Raw genomic sequence first — 19,909 nt, 5'->3', positions numbered from 1 at the left:
CACCAGACGCTATGGGAAACGCCGACCCCCAAGAAGACCATACCAACTGCTGAGATTGCAGGGGCAGAATTTGCCATGGAGAAATTCTGCGAAGTACCTCGGTGTCACACTTGACAGACGCCTGACATGGAAGTGCCACATAGAGGAGCTTCGCAGAAAGGCTCACGCCAGGATGCAGATTCTGTACCCTGTCTTGAACAGCACCAGTTCCCTCGACCCCGCAACAGGAGTAGCGATCTATCGAAGTCTAATTCGACCGATACTGGAATATGCGTGCCCTGTATGGGGCTACGCAGCCAGATCGACGATAGATCGCTTACAAAAGACTCAAAACAGAGCGTTAAGACGAGCCCTACACGTCCCCACGCGCTTCCCCACGGCAGATTTGCACGAAGCCGCAGACATAGAGCCAATCACCACAAGATTCCGCGCCCTGGCAGAAGTGTTCTACGCCACGGCGCGGAAGTCAGAAAACGAATTAATCAACACCCTTGGGCAATACGAACCCCATAGGCAGAGATATAACAGACCCAAGTCGCTACTCCTGCAGTAGCAGAAAAAGAACAACTAAAGAAAACTCTCAACGAACAGCAACCAACAAAAGCAAAGAAACAAAAACAACACAAAAGAAAAGAGGAGGAAATGTCCTAATGTGACAACAACCTCCACCAGCACACCCTCTAAAGGTAGAGGAATAAAAGAGAGAAGCTGCTGCGCCGGCACGCACTCCGCTGCTCGACTCGCTGCCGCTCGCACCGGTCGTTTTCGTTTCCGTTTCGTGTGCACCGTCGCTAGCCCATCGCCATGTCCGGACGCGGAAAGGGAGGCAAAGTCAAGGGCAAGTCAAAGTCCCGCTCAAGCAGGGCTGGGCTCCAGTTCCCGGTCGGCAGAATCCACCGCCTCCTGCGCAAGGGAAACTACGCAGAGCGCGTCGGCGCCGGGGCGCCCGTCTACCTCGCCGCCGTCATGGAGTACCTCGCGGCTGAGGTGCTCGAGCTGGCCGGAAACGCGGCCCGCGACAACAAGAAGACGCGCATCATCCCGCGCCACCTGCAGCTTGCCATCCGCAACGACGAGGAGCTCAACAAGCTCCTGTCGGGCGTCACCATCGCACAGGGTGGTGTCCTGCCCAACATCCAGGCCGTCCTGCTGCCAAAGAAGACCGAGAAGAAGGCCTAAAGGAGGCCAGGCAATCGCAGCGCCGCGTGCTCCCCTGCACGCAACGCGCTTTGCCGGCTCGGCCCACAACAATCGGCCCTTTTCAGGGCCACCACACACACCTACGTCCAAAGCAAAATTTCAGTCGTCCTCGCCGCACCTTGTTTTGTTTTAACTTTGCACTGTCACAGCACAGCCGCCGCCGGCGCACGTCCGCCATCTTGTCGTCCACACAGCCCGTGTGGCCCAACACACACACACACACACACACACACACACATTTTGCACGGTCGCAGTCGCCTTCCAAACCGACAACGGCAGCAATAATGACCATTGTTAAAGGGAGGCGTGTCGACACACCGCCCTCCACTCCCGCGCGCAACGGCCGTCGACACGAACGAAACAGCTGATCCGGCCGCCTATGCCCACACGCCTTGCCTCGGAAACCCCAACGCCGCCGCAAACAAACACACAGAGACAAACCACGCAAGCAAATAATCACCGCCTCTCGCACAACAACACACAGCCCGCCATCTCCGTCGCGATCGATACAAAGACACACAATAACAAACACACAAACGAAGCAGCTCCACACACAGCCAGCCACATGACACGTTTCCTTTCCTTCTCCCCTCCCAGTCACATCACGTCGCTCAAACGGAAAGAAAGAAAGAAACAAACAAACAAACAACACAGCGCACACACGCAGCAACAACACAGACTCTTTCGCACTTTTCAACTTCCGAACAGTGTGGTGGCCCTGAAAAGGGCCGTTTTCTAGTCTCTCCCACCCACAAGCACGGCCGCGGGAAGGCCAGCGCCCGCTGCGACGCAGCCTAACCGCCGAAACCGTACAGGGTGCGCCCCTGCCTCTTCAGGGCGTACACCACGTCCATGGCCGTCACAGTCTTGCGCTTGGCGTGCTCAGTGTACGTCACCGCGTCGCGGATCACGTTCTCCAGGAACACCTTCAGCACCCCGCGGGTCTCCTCGTAGATCAGACCAGAGATGCGCTTCACGCCGCCCCTGCGAGCCAGGCGGCGGATGGCGGGCTTCGTGATGCCCTGGATGTTGTCGCGCAACACCTTGCGGTGCCGCTTGGCGCCACCCTTGCCGAGCCCCTTTCCTCCCTTGCCGCGGCCTGTCATCCTTCCTTCCTCGGGCAAAGCAAAACGTGCACAAACAGCAGCTGCAGCGGCTGGCGAGTCGGCTACGGTCTGCGCCCAGCGCGCCCGCCGCCCCCCTATATAGACTCTGGCCCGCCCTCCCCCCACCACGCGCAACCGAGGGCATATAAGCGCAGCACGGAGGCGCGCGGGCCCGTTGTCAAGGCAGCACCGGACGCCGCGCCGCACCTAACCTCCACGCACGCCGCTCCGCTACCGCTACCGCTACCGCCATGGCCCGCACAAAGCAAACGGCCCGCAAGTCCACCGGCGGAAAGGCGCCGCGCAAACAGCTCGCCACCAAGGCGGCGAGGAAGAGCGCGCCCGCCACCGGAGGCGTCAAGAAGCCCCACCGCTACAGGCCGGGCACCGTCGCCCTGCGAGAAATCAGGCGCTACCAGAAGAGCACAGAGCTGCTCATCCGCAAGCTGCCATTCCAGCGCCTAGTGCGCGAGATCGCCCAGGACTTCAAGACCGACCTGCGCTTCCAGAGCTCCGCAGTCATGGCCCTGCAGGAGGCCAGCGAGGCCTACCTCGTCGGCCTCTTCGAAGACACCAACCTGTGCGCAATCCACGCCAAGCGCGTCACCATCATGCCCAAGGACATCCAGCTCGCGCGCCGCATCCGCGGCGAGCGCGCCTAAACCGCGCCGCGGCACCGCACCGCACAAACAAAAACGGCCCTTTTCAGGGCCACTAACATCTCTCCGTCGCGAGCAAACTTTGTCGGTCGCCTGCCTCTCGCCCCGCAACCCAAAAACAAAAACCACCACTTCCCGTCCGTCCGCCACACCCGCTCACTCTGCCTGCCTGCTAGCAGCGCGCAACAATCACACATCATCCCTCCCCGGCGCTCAAAGCGCACAATACCCAACGGCCGACGTCACACCGCACGGGTGGCTGGCCGGCCGCCGCTTTCGTTTCGAAAACAAAACAACCCGCACTCCACTCCGACGGCCAACGGCCAGGCAGGCGCGCTCGCTCGCTCTACACGCCACCGAAATCCCCGCCGACTCCTTCCGCATCTCAACGTGCCCCCCGTTGCAAAACATAACACACACACACACACACACACACACACACACAAAGGAACAAAACAAAACAAAGACCAGACACGACTCGACAAGACAGACATCCGAGAAGAACGAACGCAGGCAAGCCAACCAACGTATTCAAACAAAACAACGTGACAGAAAACCAACCGTCGGCCGCCGCCACAAACACGGCGACAATCAACCACGACAACAACAACAACAACAACACCGCTTACCGCTACCGCCGCCCACACCCGCCACCGACCCCCGCAATCCAACCACCACGGCACGCAAACAGCATCCCCACGGGCATACAGAAACGCCAGACAGACACCCACACCAAACGCAACACGACAATCAAAACCTTCCCCGACGTGCTTTGATGGCCCTGAGAAGGGCCGTTTTGGGCCGCGCGTCTCTTGCGCGCCACTAGACGACGACGGGGGGTGGGGACGACGGAGTCAAGCGCCAAACCCTTCCTTTCCCATCTCTTTCTCCTCTACTCTACTTCTTCTTCTTGGGCGAAGCCTTCGCCTTAGACGGCGTCGTCGCCTTCTTCGGGCGCGGCGCCTTCGGCTTCTTCGTCGGAACCTTGGCGGCCTTCTTCGCCTTCGACGGCGACTTGGCCTTGGCCGGCTTGGCCGCAGCCGCCTTCTTCGCACCCGCGGGAGCGGCCGACGCCGCAGACGCCTTCTTGGCGGCGCCCGCCTTCCGACCGGTCGCCGCCTTCACGCCACCAGCCTTCTTTGCGCCGGCCGCACGGGCGCCCTTCTTCTCCTTGCTGGCCGGAGCGGCGCGCTTCTTCTTGGCACCGCCGGCACGAGCCTTGCCGCCCTCGGCCGCCCCCCCGCCGCCGGCGCCGGCAAGCTTGAACGAGCCGGACGCGCCCTTCCCCTTCGTCTGCACCAGCTCGCCCGCCACGACGGCCGACTTGAGGTACTTCTTGATAAACGGCGCCAGCTTCTCCGCGTCCAGCTTGTAGTGCGCGGCTATGTACTTCTTGATCGCCTGCAGCGACGACCCGCCGCGCTCCTTCAGACTCTTGATGGCGGCCGTCACCATCTCAGAGGTGCGCGGGTGCGCAGGCTTGGCGCGCGGCTTCTTCGCAGACGACGCAGACTTGGCCTTCTTCGTAGTGCCGGTGGCGGCGGGTGCCGCAGCAGTCTCGTTCGTAGCCGCCTGATCTGCCATTTCGACGACGCGCGTAACACACAGCGAGAGCGAGCGGGACGGCAGGCACGCAAGCACAGCACAGCAGCAGAGCAGAGAATCACAAGGCCCAGCCAGTGTCGCGGGCGGGCGCGGACGGCCGAGAGAGCGGCCGCCACTCTGCGCGCCGCCGCGCCGCGCCTCCCGCGCTTGCTACCGCCCAACGTCCGACAGCCTGTGCGGAGCAGCCCCAAACCTGCGCCACAACCGCCCGCGCCTTTCAAACCACCGAGGATGGGGCTACACACAGCCACACCACAGTCGCCAACCAGTCGCCACGGCAGCGCCGCAAACCACGGCCAAACTGCAGCTACCGCGCGCTACAGCCTGGGTCGGCCCGCCGAGAATCGCCGCCCCCGCCCAAATGCCGCCCCCACAGCCCCAGCCGACGACCCGCCACAATGGCCAAACCTTCGGCAAAACTCCCACACCGTCGCCGCGGCAGCCCGGCCAGCGCGGCCGGCGCCACAGCCACACAAGCCGAGGCGTGCGGCGATGACGGCCGTGCAAACGCGCCTCCGCCGCCCCATCGCCTTCCGTCGCCCTCCCGCCGTTTCCCGATCGGCCCGCAGCCGTCGGGCCACATCGCGCGCCGTCCTCCTCCTCTCGCCCGCCAACATTCACAGCCGTTTCTCAACAATTGCCCGCCGCAAACGGACGCCGCCTGCGCAACAGGCGCCGCCGCCCCTCGCCGCTTCCGACCCAACCCCTCGACCGAGGCAAACCGCAATCCGAATCTACAGACCAACCCAATCTGCCGTCAAGCACACACGACAGCCGACCTTACACGTTACGCGTTACACATTACGTTTACACGTCTACGTTAGGTTAGGTTAGGTGGACGTGGGTTAGGTTAAGGGGACTTGGGTTAGGTTAAGCGTCAAACTTAGGTTAAGCATTCAAACACGTCAGGCGTCAGAGGTTAGGTTAGGTTGGGTTAGGTTAGGTTAGGTTAGGTTAGGTTAGGTTAGGTTAGGTTAGGTTAGGTTAGGTTAGGTTAGGTTACACGTTAGGTTAAGGGGTCAGTGCTAGGTTAAGAGGCGTCAAACGTAGGTTAAAAAAGCGTTCAAACGTGAGGCGTGAGCCGGACAGCTTACCTTACGTAGACGTTAGGGGCTCACAGGCTGAGCTCACCTCGCCACACCACAGGTTAGGTTCGGTTCGGTTCGGTTCGCTCGGCTCAGCGTAAAGCGCCGAGGTCAGGGTTACGTTCGTTCACCTTCGGGCGCCACACTTTCGGTTGAAAGGTCGCGACGGGACGACGTCGGCAGGCACGCCGCAAACGAACAAAAACGTACAGACGACGTCGGAAACCGCCGACAGACGGGGGAGCAGCACGACCACGACCAGACACCGAGCGCGAACGAGACACACGCGAACCACCCCCACCGGCCAAAGGGCACCACACAACAACCCAGAGCACCACGTGTCGACACCAGAGCAACCCGCCGCTCACGCGACATGGCTGGCACCGAAGGGCAACCGCCCGCAACTGCGCTTTCCGCGCCGGCCCGGATGCACGTCGTGCTACAACAACACCACTACCGTACACAGCCGCTGTTCACAACATCACTATCAATGGCGCGCCCGCGGCTCGCCGCCGTCGCAGTCGCAGCCCCAACGCCAGCACTTTTGCACCACCATTCACACGCACCGCAACACAGCTCGCCGACACAGCCGAACAAAACAAACACCACACAACAACAGCAACAGCAACAACGCCGCCGCCTCTACTTGTGCCGGCGACCCACCCCGCCGATGGCGCACCTTTCGCCAGCCGGCAATCGACACACACGCACCCACCCACCGGGGCCCAGTGCAAAAAAAAAAAAAAAAAAAAAACACACAAAAACAAAAAAACCAAACAACACAAACGACACGGGAAGCGCACACCGCCACTTCGCGCGCACGCCACCAACCAGTCGTCGTCTCAAAATAACAAACACAAACAAAATAAACTAACAACTAGGGCAACACAAAACAAAAACGCCTCGCACGAACCGCCCACAAAAAGGACAAGCACACGCACAGCCTCTGCTGACGACCACGACGCAGCGGCACGCTGCTCCTGTCCCGCGCCCCGCGCCCCACTCGATTCACAACTCACGCGACACCGTCAACGACGGGCTCGCTTCCCGCAACCTACCACCTTTCCGCCACGACGCACAGCCCCAGCCCCACCCGACGACGCCCGTGGCAACGACTGCACTTTCACCACCGCCTCCCCCTTCCCCCCCAAAACACACACACACACACAGCCAGCCAAAAACGCACTCGCGACCCACACATGCACGTGCATCGGCACACGCCAACCAGTCAACGTCGACAACCACACGCAAGGCTCGAAACGAAACCGGCGTCCTTCCACGTTGCCATCAAGCTACGCGACACAAGACACAAGGAACCAACACAACAGCCGGCCCCACTAATTCCCACTCTCACGCCGCAAAAAGCACACCGAAACCGCCAAACGCACGCACATTCCCCTTCGCACTGACACCACCGACCGGCTCGCTACCACACACCTCTCGGCAGCCGTTTCACGCCAATTCGCCACACCGCCCACACAGTCGACAAGCGCCCGCCCTGTACGGCACACGCAACGACGCAGCGCAGCAAAGGGCGCCCGCAACACATACCTCTCCGCCGCCCGACGCGCCAACCGCCACACCACACCGCCAGCCACTCGCAAATTGTGCACTGCCACCAGCCACACGTCCAACACGCCGCGCCGCCTCCGGCCACCCGCCAGGGGGCGCTCACGTCCGCGACAACAGCGCGGCCCGCCGGGCCGGGCCGGGCCGAACCGAACCGAGCCGCCGCTGCTCTGCACTCGGCACGGCCACACCCTGCTGCAGACCGGGCTCGTCCCTCTGTACGCGTCTGCCTGCGCATCAACACAACACGACCTTTTTTTTTTTTTTTTTTCTCTCTACCGCCATCCCTCCTTCTCGCGTTTTACTCGTTGTTGCAGCAGCGGCGCACACCTACACATCCACAGCCCCAGCCGAGCCGGCCTCACCTCAGGGCCCGCCGCCAGCGTCTCCTCCTCGGGCACAGGTGCGGTGCTGTGGCCGCCCATCCAACCGCATTGCTGGCCGTCCAGCCACCAGGCGTTCCCACTGCCGCGAGCCACGCCGCGCACCGACCCTGCTGCAGAAAACGAAGCATAGCCAGAGACCGACCGATACACAAAGCAAGCCGTCGCCTCGCCTCTTGTCCTTCCTGCCTTCCTTCCGCCCCCGCCCTTCTCACACCACCGCCTCTCCACTTTCGCCCCCCCCCCCCCTCCTTTTTTTTTTTTTTTTTTTTTTGTTTTCTTCTTTCTTTCTTTCTTTCTTTCTTTCTTTGGCCCTCTCTCCTTCCCGCCATGGCGGTTACGGCACCGCCTGCAGCGGCAGATTTTTTGCGCCCACACGCCTACTCCTACCACCATTAACCTTGCCCTGCCCTGCCCATCAACGTCGCAGTCGAACCGACGCTTGCCAACACACTGCCCACGTTCCTTTCTCTTTTCGGCCTACGCCCATTACGCGCCGCCGCCACAGCACCTTCCCTTCCCACAACACACCGACGTCATCACACGCACCCAAAACAGGGGCCACGACCGTGTTCCTCGCCCACTCCCATCCCGCACGGTACGCACATTCCCAACTACTACCGCGCACCCTCCCTTTCCAATCTGTGTGTCTCTGTGTCTGTGTCCTGTCCGCGCGTGACGCCTCTCAACATCCGCCGTCCCCCGTCCCGTTTTCGCCCCCATGCCGTCGTCGCGCCGCCTCCTCCCCGTCCACCGCCGCCCCTGTCCGCCCCGCACCACACCATACACCGCTGCTTGTCCCGGCCGTTGCCACCAAAGGCGCCGACCGCAAACGCGCCACGCCGCAGCCCCCGTGCGTCTCGCGCTCGCTTGCATCTCCGTGCCGACGCTGCCTCTCTTCCCACTCGCACTCGACCTCGACAACACAGTCTTTGGCTCCGCCACTGCGTGTTCCGGTGGTACGCACGCTGCAACACGTATGTATTCATTACCAGAGCGATGGCGAGGCATGACAGCATCTCTGTCTGACCAGAGAGTTCTTTATCGCTGCTAGTCGGCGCTTGGACCGCGCCAGACGACAGTAGTGGCACGCACCGGGTCGCCAGGAACAGTTGTTATATATATTGTAGCGCGAGTCGGGAGAGGTAGTAGTCGGTCGACAGTAGTAGCGGGTGGACGGTTGTACTGAGCGGGCGTCGGCGGCGTGCTCTGCTCGTCTCGCGACTCTGGTCACGGTTCGGGACGATGTATAGTATATTGTGTTATAATCAAAAAGGTGGTGTGACGCTGCATTGCGCAAATCTGATAACGTATGTTCATTGTACTTCTTTTGTTCAACAACAAAAGCCCCACTATTACTTTTTTTCTAAAGTAACTTTTGTCTCTTAACGAAAAACATTCACTTTTTAAAGACTACTTCCTATGGCATTTCCCTCCAAGGAGTGCAATTAATTACCAGCCAGCACTCATTCATTGCACACAGCTGTGTAAGGGGTATCTACAATTGAGGAGCGGATATAAATGCAATTTTTTTGTTTTTTTTTTGTGTGTGTGTTGTAACCTCCCAGCAAAATTTAAAATAATGGACAATGTTATTTACGGATGCTAATGGACATTGCGCTAATTGTAACCTCGCCCACAATGAGAGGTATTGAAAATGGCAACAAAAATGTGAAATTCGCAATCTGACTCAAATATAAAGTCTTCACACAACATTTACAAAAGTCCGTTCAGTGACAAGAAACTTCAATTAAACCGAAATATCGGTCTTTGGCCCTGTGCAAAACAATCAGAATTAAAGTCTTACCTCCGAATAAATGGATGTCACATTTCTGCTCTGGTTGTTGCGCAGCGCTTGGAGGAACTGCATTGCAAATAATAATATTCTCTTTTTTTGTGATTTTAGTGACATTTTTCTTCAAAGACGTGGAATGAAATGTGAAGTGCAACGAACTCTTTAGTTCAATAAAAAATTAAATGTTTGAAAAATGCTTTTGAAATAAAGATTATTATTGGGGAACTTGTTGGAGAATAATTACAATTTTTCATTATCTAATGATTATATTAATTAACAGTATACCTTATTCACCATCTTGACCAGTGTTGCCGACCGCCTACATCACACAACCGCACTCGGCTGCTACTACTGACCGACCGCTCTGCATGACGACTATTAGCGTACTGCACGCGACGACTACTGACAGAGTACAGCCCTCAACTACACAGAGCTACGGACTCGCAACGACTACTGACAGACTGACTGACTGAGAACCGCTCGCAACACTCGCGCAGTCCAGCGCAAACTCTCTGGTCACAGATGCTACAATGTCTCGCCATCGCTACTATGTTACATACGTGTTTCAGTGTCTTTTTCATTGGGGTAACGATCTTTGGCTCTTTTTATTCTGAATACAGGGCCAAAGGTCAACGCTGCTGCCCTTATACAATTTATCAGGTTTCATTATGTCTGTTGCAATGTTACATACGGTTCACTCTTTCATTAATATTATCGTTGGGTTTGTTTTGTAGGGACGTTAACATTCTGGCACATTTTTATTATCATCGGACTCTCTGCTATTTGTGCAGGGAGGTTATACCTGGGTCCATTTCCATTTCCATTTACATTTTAATATTGATAGACTTTTTGTTTTCTTTTTTGTTTCTTGTTGTTTTTTTTTTTTTTGTTTTGTTTTTCCCGCTCTCACCACCACCGCCGCATCACGCCTTCCGTTTTCTTGGTTTCTTTTCTGTTCTTCAACATCACCGCGCCCCATTTCCACACCACAGCCATCAGCCTCCAAGACGGGCGGGCGCAGTGTGCCATTTCCGGCGCACAAGCACACCCGTACGGTACTCTCCTCGCCCCCACGCCACCAACAACACAGCGACCACGCGGCTTTCAGGCATGGCACGGCACGGCACGGCACCGGCGAAATGCGCCGCCCCCGCCCCTCCGCGCATCCGTCCGTCTCGCCACGTTCACTGACAGCCGCGTCTGCGGCTACACCACGACAACCACAACACAACACCGCTCCCCTCCCTGGCAACTCACATTGTTTTTCTCCTCCTCTTTTGCACAAACCACAACGCCGAGCACAGGCGCAAGCCACCCACACCGCGCCCCTCCCCGTCCCGTCTTTGGCCGCCGCTCCTCGTTTCCTCGTTTGCCCCCTCCCATCTCCCGAAATGCCATGCCAGCAGCGTTACGCATGCCCCTCCCCTGTCCACACAACACTACCGCCTAACGAACAGCCTTTTCCGGGCCACATGCAGGGCACGCCCACCTCCAAACACTGCCAATTCACGGACGCACACACACACTTTCCCGACACCTTTCTGTACGGAGGGTGCGTCATCTCGACCGTGACAGAGTGACGGCAACTATCGACGATCCATTTCCCCCCACTGGTAAAACATGTCCACTAACACCTACATACATCATTCAAGTACACAGACAATAGCATACACACAATGGGAGGGCACACGAACATGGACGGCACGGCACTGTCATACACTCTTCCTCAGAACCATATCAACAAACGTTACGTACATCCGGGAAAGCGAAAGCGAACGCGAAAGCGAAAGCAAAAGCAAAGGCAAAGCCCAATGCAGCCGTCAAAGGTAACGTTCACCACGGCAGACACTTGCAGCCGCGCCGCCGTTAAACGCATTTCAGTGCGGCTCCAATACGCCTCCGACACGGGAACGTTCCGTTGCTCTACGAATGCGTTTCCTCCCCTTTTTCCCTTCCTCTCTCTTTTGCCCCCCCTCCTTGCACTCTTGCCTCATTCCTCACGTTCTGCCCAGACATTCGACCGATCAAAGTCAACCTTTCGTTACCGTTCTCAGCGCGACGGTGTACAACAGTATGACGGGTGTGCCCAAGACTTCGGTTCAGTTGCGTGACGCCGGTCTATCGCGCCGATCGACAGTTACTCAGGGGGCGACGGATCGGACCACGTCACCGACACACAAAACACTTTCAAACAAACAAATACATACCGGATGGACACAGACAAACACGTGTACAGACATTCGCCAAACAAACGACCGCCGCCGCCGCCGTCGTCGTCTAGCGTGCATCTTGAATGACGACATCGGTGTGCGTGCGTCGTACGCAATCAGTCAGACACGGCTATCAAACATCAGAGTCGAATGGTACATCATCGTGCGTGTCGCCGTACACGTACAGTACAATACAACAACAAAACAATGCGTCTTAATGGCACGTTCATTTCAACGTCACTCACACACCTCCACGCTGCAGTTACGTCGCACCATTGTCAAACTCGGCGTACAGCAAAGGGAATAGTGGGCGGCAAAAAAAACCAAACAAAAACATTTCACATTTCACCCTCGCCATGTATGATGTGCAAAAAAACAAACCCGCAAACGGCCGTCGTTACGGTGACACAAAAGTCGCCGATCACACTGTCCCCCCTCGCAGACGGGTAACACACACACACACACACACACACACACCAACAACACCAATGGGTCAAAAACCACGCCAACGAGGCGTGCCACCATTCCACGCCACGGCGACCAACCTCGTGGCCGTACCCCGCGCAACACGCTTTGACGCGCCCCCCCACCCACAATCAAAATGCACACATACATCACAGCCGTCCACACAAACAACAACAACAATTCCGCCCTTCCCGCAAAAGGCAAGTTGGTGGCCCTGAAAAGGGCCGTTTTGCCGCTCTCGCAACGGAGGAGCCTTCTCCATCCTTCCTTCCATTCCAGAGCCACCTCCTTACTTGGAGCTCGTGTACTTGGTCACCGCCTTCGTGCCCTCGCTCACGGCGTGCTTGGCCAGCTCGCCAGGCAGCAACAGCCGCACAGCGGTCTGGATCTCGCGGGACGTGATGGTCGAGCGCTTGTTGTAGTGCGCCAGGCGAGAAGCCTCGGCCGCAATGCGCTCGAAAATGTCGTTCACGAAGCTGTTCATGATGCTCATCGCCTTCGACGAGATGCCCGTGTCAGGGTGCACCTGCTTCAGCACCTTGTAGATGTAGATGGCATAGCTCTCCTTCCTCTTGCGCTTCTTCTTCTTGTCGCCCTTCGAAATGTTCTTCTGCGCCTTGCCAGCCTTCTTGGCGGCCTTCCCGCTAGTCTTGGGCGGCATCTCGAACCAACGTACGGCAGCAGCAACACCAGTAGCAAGCGCTCCGCTCTAGTCAGCGTCTCCCCACACAGTGGCACCCGCCGCCAGCCGCCGCCGCACCTTTACCAGCTCGCCCTGTTGCGGCCGCCGACCAATGGGGCGCGCGCGCAACCGGCCGCCGCACCCGAGCCCATAAAGCACCCCCACCCCGGCTGCTCGAGAGGCCATCCTGACAACACCTGAGCAGTTTAAGGAGGAACAGCAGCATCGCTGCTTAGCCTCCGTCACCACCGGACCGAGGAAGTCCGTGATCTCGAAGACTGTGCGAGACTGTGCGCCGGCACGCAATATTAAGATTAGTTAGTAACAGTGTCGAAGCAATAAACACGGGTATGGTCTCAACAGTACTGATGCTCGACATAGAACGGGCTTTTGATAAAGTGTGGCATACAGGGCTATTAAAGAAACTATTACAACATAGCATACCGAAAGAAATAGTGCAACTAATAAACAACATGATTACAGAACGACAGATCGTAGTAAAAGTCGGAGACACCTACTCTGACACACTAAAACCCAAAGCAGGTGTACCACAAGGGGCTATCATCTCACCTCTACTTTACAATCTTTATACAGCCGACATCCCAAAACCGACCGGAATCAACGAACAAATAGCCCTGTATGCCGACGATACAGCGTTCTGGTGCCAAGCAGCAACCACCGAAATGATAACAATAAAAACAAACAGATATGTCCAGATATTAGAAAAATGGCTAGCAACATGGAGGATCCGCCCAAATCCCACAAAAACGCAAGTACTGGTAATAAAACACAGACACCTAACCAGACACAGGCCCCAAAACCCAGACGATGTGAAAATATCGTTATGGGGACAAACGATAAAACCAAGTCCTACCGCCAAATACCTAGGATTGGACTTCGACAGCCTACTGAACTGGGAGAAAAATACAACCAAGAAAATAAGCATAGCCAACGCCAAAGCAAACAGAATACAACTACTCAAACACAGGAACGGAGGAGCAAGCACAAGAACAGTCTTGCACCTATACAAAATGTACGTAAGACCAATAATGGAGTACGGAGCAGTAGTATGGGGCGGCACAACCACACAATGCAACAGAATAAAGGCCACAGACAGAAGAATATTAAGGAAACTAGCGCAAATACAATATGAACCAACAGCAACACTTCACAATAGACTCGAAATAGACTCGATAAAAGACAGAATCATAAAGCAAATGGCAACATACGGAAATAACAGATTAACAACTAATCAAGACATCAAGACGCTAATCACGACAATACCTTACCATTTAAATGCACCAGCATATAAATACCCATATCCGCCTCACATTATAGCAATAGCAACTGAACAAGAATACCCAGACAAACATGAAGACATAAAAGCAATAACAGAAAGCAAAGATCTGCCCCAACATCTAACAACAGAATAAGATAAATAAATAAAAGACATAGAAGAACACTCTAAGGACTTTCACCCGACTCCAGCTGAGGTTTTCAGGGGTTTCCCTCAGCCGTAAGGCAAATGCCGGAGTTGTGTATTTTCCCCAGAACAAACAAACAAACAAATAAGATCACAAACAAATAAAGAAAAGTAAACAAGAGAAGATAAATAAAAAATTGTAGATTCCCTCCCCAAATTAACAAATAAATTGTGTCACCACAGAATAACGTAAGATAAACTAAGGCTCCAAACGGGCAGTAAGCCCTATATGAGCCCACCCCACCCTTCCGGTGGTGGAATGAAATATTTAAAAAAAAAAAAAAAAAAAAAAAAAAAAAAAAAAAAAAAACTCCGCTGCTCGACTCGCTGCCGCTCGCACCGGTCGTTTTCGTTTCCGTTTCGTGTGCACCGTCGCTAGCCCATCGCCATGTCCGGACGCGGAAAGGGAGGCAAAGTCAAGGGCAAGTCAAAGTCCCGCTCAAGCAGGGCTGGGCTCCAGTTCCCGGTCGGCAGAATCCACCGCCTCCTGCGCAAGGGAAACTACGCAGAGCGCGTCGGCGCCGGGGCGCCCGTCTACCTCGCCGCCGTCATGGAGTACCTCGCGGCTGAGGTGCTCGAGCTGGCCGGAAACGCGGCCCGCGACAACAAGAAGACGCGCATCATCCCGCGCCACCTGCAGCTTGCCATCCGCAACGACGAGGAGCTCAACAAGCTCCTGTCGGGCGTCACCATCGCACAGGGTGGTGTCCTGCCCAACATCCAGGCCGTCCTGCTGCCAAAGAAGACCGAGAAGAAGGCCTAAAGGAGGCCAGGCAATCGCAGCGCCGCGTGCTCCCCTGCACGCAACGCGCTTTGCCGGCTCGGCCCACAACAATCGGCCCTTTTCAGGGCCACCACACACACCTACGTCCAAAGCAAAATTTCAGTCGTCCTCGCCGCACCTTGTTTTGTTTTAACTTTGCACTGTCACAGCACAGCCGCCGCCGGCGCACGTCCGCCATCTTGTCGTCCACACAGCCCGTGTGGCCCAACACACACACACACACACACACACACACATTTTGCACGGTCGCAGTCGCCTTCCAAACCGACAACGGCAGCAATAATGACCATTGTTAAAGGGAGGCGTGTCGACACACCGCCCTCCACTCCCGCGCGCAACGGCCGTCGACACGAACGAAACAGCTGATCCGGCCGCCTATGCCCACACGCCTTGCCTCGGAAACCCCAACGCCGCCGCAAACAAACACACAGAGACAAACCACGCAAGCAAATAATCACCGCCTCTCGCACAACAACACACAGCCCGCCATCTCCGTCGCGATCGATACAAAGACACACAATAACAAACACACAAACGAAGCAGCTCCACACACAGCCAGCCACATGACACGTTTCCTTTCCTTCTCCCCTCCCAGTCACATCACGTCGCTCAAACGGAAAGAAAGAAAGAAACAAACAAACAAACAACACAGCGCACACACGCAGCAACAACACAGACTCTTTCGCACTTTTCAACTTCCGAACAGTGTGGTGGCCCTGAAAAGGGCCGTTTTCTAGTCTCTCCCACCCACAAGCACGGCCGCGGGAAGGCCAGCGCCCGCTGCGACGCAGCCTAACCGCCGAAACCGTACAGGGTGCGCCCCTGCCTCTTCAGGGCGTACACCACGTCCATGGCCGTCACAGTCTTGCGCTTGGCGTGCTCAGTGTACGTCACCGCGTCGCGGATCACGTTCTCCAGGAACACCTTCAGCACCCCGCGGGTCTCCTCGTAGATCAGACCAGAGATGCGCTTCACGCCGCCCCTGCGAGCCAGGCGGCGGATGGCGGGCTTCGTGATGCCCTGGATGTTGTCGCGCAACACCTTGCGGTGCCGCTTGGCGCCACCCTTGCCGAGCCCCTTTCCTCCCTTGCCGCGGCCTGTCATCCTTCCTTCCTCGGGCAAAGCAAAACGTGCACAAACAGCAGCTGCAGCGGCTGGCGAGTCGGCTACGGTCTGCGCCCAGCGCGCCCGCCGCCCCCCTATATAGACTCTGGCCCGCCCTCCCCCCACCACGCGCAACCGAGGGCATATAAGCGCAGCACGGAGGCGCGCGGGCCCGTTGTCAAGGCAGCACCGGACGCCGCGCCGCACCTAACATCCACGCACGCCGCTCCGCTACCGCTACCGCTACCGCCATGGCCCGCACAAAGCAAACGGCCCGCAAGTCCACCGGCGGAAAGGCGCCGCGCAAACAGCTCGCCACCAAGGCGGCGAGGAAGAGCGCGCCCGCCACCGGAGGCGTCAAGAAGCCCCACCGCTACAGGCCGGGCACCGTCGCCCTGCGAGAAATCAGGCGCTACCAGAAGAGCACAGAGCTGCTCATCCGCAAGCTGCCATTCCAGCGCCTAGTGCGCGAGATCGCCCAGGACTTCAAGACCGACCTGCGCTTCCAGAGCTCCGCAGTCATGGCCCTGCAGGAGGCCAGCGAGGCCTACCTCGTCGGCCTCTTCGAAGACACCAACCTGTGCGCAATCCACGCCAAGCGCGTCACCATCATGCCCAAGGACATCCAGCTCGCGCGCCGCATCCGCGGCGAGCGCGCCTAAACCGCGCCGCGGCACCGCACCGCACAAACAAAAACGGCCCTTTTCAGGGCCACTAACATCTCTCCGTCGCGAGCAAACTTTGTCGGTCGCCTGCCTCTCGCCCCGCAACCCAAAAACAAAAACCACCACTTCCCGTCCGTCCGCCACACCCGCTCACTCTGCCTGCCTGCTAGCAGCGCGCAACAATCACACATCATCCCTCCCCGGCGCTCAAAGCGCACAATACCCAACGGCCGACGTCACACCGCACGGGTGGCTGGCCGGCCGCCGCTTTCGTTTCGAAAACAAAACAACCCGCACTCCACTCCGACGGCCAACGGCCAGGCAGGCGCGCTCGCTCGCTCTACACGCCACCGAAATCCCCGCCGACTCCTTCCGCATCTCAACGTGCCCCCCGTTGCAAAACATAACACACACACACACACACACACACACACACACACAAAGGAACAAAACAAAACAAAGACCAGACACGACTCGACAAGACAGACATCCGAGAAGAACGAACGCAGGCAAGCCAACCAACGTATTCAAACAAAACAACGTGACAGAAAACCAACCGTCGGCCGCCGCCACAAACACGGCGACAATCAACCACGACAACAACAACAACAACAACACCGCTTACCGCTACCGCCGCCCACACCCGCCACCGACCCCCGCAATCCAACCACCACGGCACGCAAACAGCATCCCCACGGGCATACAGAAACGCCAGACAGACACCCACACCAAACGCAACACGACAATCAAAACCTTCCCCGACGTGCTTTGATGGCCCTGAGAAGGGCCGTTTTGGGCCGCGCGTCTCTTGCGCGCCACTAGACGACGACGGGGGGTGGGGACGACGGAGTCAAGCGCCAAACCCTTCCTTTCCCATCTCTTTCTCCTCTACTCTACTTCTTCTTCTTGGGCGAAGCCTTCGCCTTAGACGGCGTCGTCGCCTTCTTCGGGCGCGGCGCCTTCGGCTTCTTCGTCGGAACCTTGGCGGCCTTCTTCGCCTTCGACGGCGACTTGGCCTTGGCCGGCTTGGCCGCAGCCGCCTTCTTCGCACCCGCGGGAGCGGCCGACGCCGCAGACGCCTTCTTGGCGGCGCCCGCCTTCCGACCGGTCGCCGCCTTCACGCCACCAGCCTTCTTTGCGCCGGCCGCACGGGCGCCCTTCTTCTCCTTGCTGGCCGGAGCGGCGCGCTTCTTCTTGGCACCGCCGGCACGAGCCTTGCCGCCCTCGGCCGCCCCCCCGCCGCCGGCGCCGGCAAGCTTGAACGAGCCGGACGCGAACTTCCCCTTCGTCTGCACCAGCTCGCCCGCCACGACGGCCGACTTGAGGTACTTCTTGATAAACGGCGCCAGCTTCTCCGCGTCCAGCTTGTAGTGCGCGGCTATGTACTTCTTGATCGCCTGCAGCGACGACCCGCCGCGCTCCTTCAGACTCTTGATGGCGGCCGTCACCATCTCAGAGGTGCGCGGGTGCGCAGGCTTGGCGCGCGGCTTCTTCGCAGACGACGCAGACTTGGCCTTCTTCGTAGTGCCGGTGGCGGCGGGTGCCGCAGCAGTCTCGTTCGTAGCCGCCTGATCTGCCATTTCGACGACGCGCGTAACACACAGCGAGAGCGAGCGGGACGGCAGGCACGCAAGCACAGCACAGCAGCAGAGCAGAGAATCACAAGGCCCAGCCAGTGTCGCGGGCGGGCGCGGACGGCCGAGAGAGCGGCCGCCACTCTGCGCGCCGCCGCGCCGCGCCTCCCGCGCTTGCTACCGCCCAACGTCCGACAGCCTGTGCGGAGCAGCCCCAAACCTGCGCCACAACCGCCCGCGCCTTTCAAACCACCGAGGATGGGGCTACACACAGCCACACCACAGTCGCCAACCAGTCGCCACGGCAGCGCCGCAAACCACGGCCAAACTGCAGCTACCGCGCGCTACAGCCTGGGTCGGCCCGCCGAGAATCGCCGCCCCCGCCCAAATGCCGCCCCCACAGCCCCAGCCGACGACCCGCCACAATGGCCAAACCTTCGGCAAAACTCCCACACCGTCGCCGCGGCAGCCCGGCCAGCGCGGCCGGCGCCACAGCCACACAAGCCGAGGCGTGCGGCGATGACGGCCGTGCAAACGCGCCTCCGCCGCCCCATCGCCTTCCGTCGCCCTCCCGCCGTTTCCCGATCGGCCCGCAGCCGTCGGGCCACATCGCGCGCCGTCCTCCTCCTCTCGCCCGCCAACATTCACAGCCGTTTCTCAACAATTGCCCGCCGCAAACGGACGCCGCCTGCGCAACAGGCGCCGCCGCCCCTCGCCGCTTCCGACCCAACCCCTCGACCGAGGCAAACCGCAATCCGAATCTACAGACCAACCCAATCTGCCGTCAAGCACACACGACAGCCGACCTTACACGTTACGCGTTACACATTACGTTTACACGTCTACGTTAGGTTAGGTTAGGTGGACGTGGGTTAGGTTAAGGGGACTTGGGTTAGGTTAAGCGTCAAACTTAGGTTAAGCATTCAAACACGTCAGGCGTCAGAGGTTAGGTTAGGTTGGGTTAGGTTAGGTTAGGTTAGGTTAGGTTAGGTTAGGTTAGGTTAGGTTAGGTTAGGTTAGGTTAGGTTACACGTTAGGTTAAGGGGTCAGTGCTAGGTTAAGAAGCGTCAAACGTAGGTTAAAAAAGCGTTCAAACGTGAGGCGTGAGCCGGACAGCTTACCTTACGTAGACGTTAGGGGCTCACAGGCTGAGCTCACCTCGCCACACCACAGGTTAGGTTCGGTTCGGTTCGGTTCGCTCGGCTCAGCGTAAAGCGCCGAGGTCAGGGTTACGTTCGTTCACCTTCGGGCGCCACACTTTCGGTTGAAAGGTCGCGACGGGACGACGTCGGCAGGCACGCCGCAAACGAACAAAAACGTACAGACGACGTCGGAAACCGCCGACAGACGGGGGAGCAGCACGACCACGACCAGACACCGAGCGCGAACGAGACACACGCGAACCACCCCCACCGGCCAAAGGGCACCACACAACAACCCAGAGCACCACGTGTCGACACCAGAGCAACCCGCCGCTCACGCGACATGGCTGGCACCGAAGGGCAACCGCCCGCAACTGCGCTTTCCGCGCCGGCCCGGA

At 58.1% G+C, this 19,909-nt stretch overlaps 1 protein-coding gene across 1 annotated transcript in view; it reads right to left on the bottom strand.

Annotated features, from left to right (window-relative positions):
- Window positions 1-538: 538 nt before the first annotated feature.
- The window catches only part of LOC124545536 (titin-like), a 90,628-nt gene continuing 71,257 nt past the window's right edge, over window positions 539-19,909 (bottom strand). The window contains exon 3 of the mRNA XM_047124484.1: window positions 539-544. Within this exon, the coding sequence (XP_046980440.1) occupies window positions 539-544 (6 nt within the window). The remainder of the gene's footprint in view (window positions 545-19,909) is intronic.

Source organism: Schistocerca americana, chromosome 8, assembly GCF_021461395.2.
Source record: "Schistocerca americana isolate TAMUIC-IGC-003095 chromosome 8, iqSchAmer2.1, whole genome shotgun sequence".
NCBI classification, from domain to species: domain Eukaryota; kingdom Metazoa; phylum Arthropoda; class Insecta; order Orthoptera; family Acrididae; genus Schistocerca; species Schistocerca americana.
The sequence above is the reverse complement of the archived record's forward strand: the minus strand, read 5'-3'. Positions and strand labels throughout refer to the sequence as shown.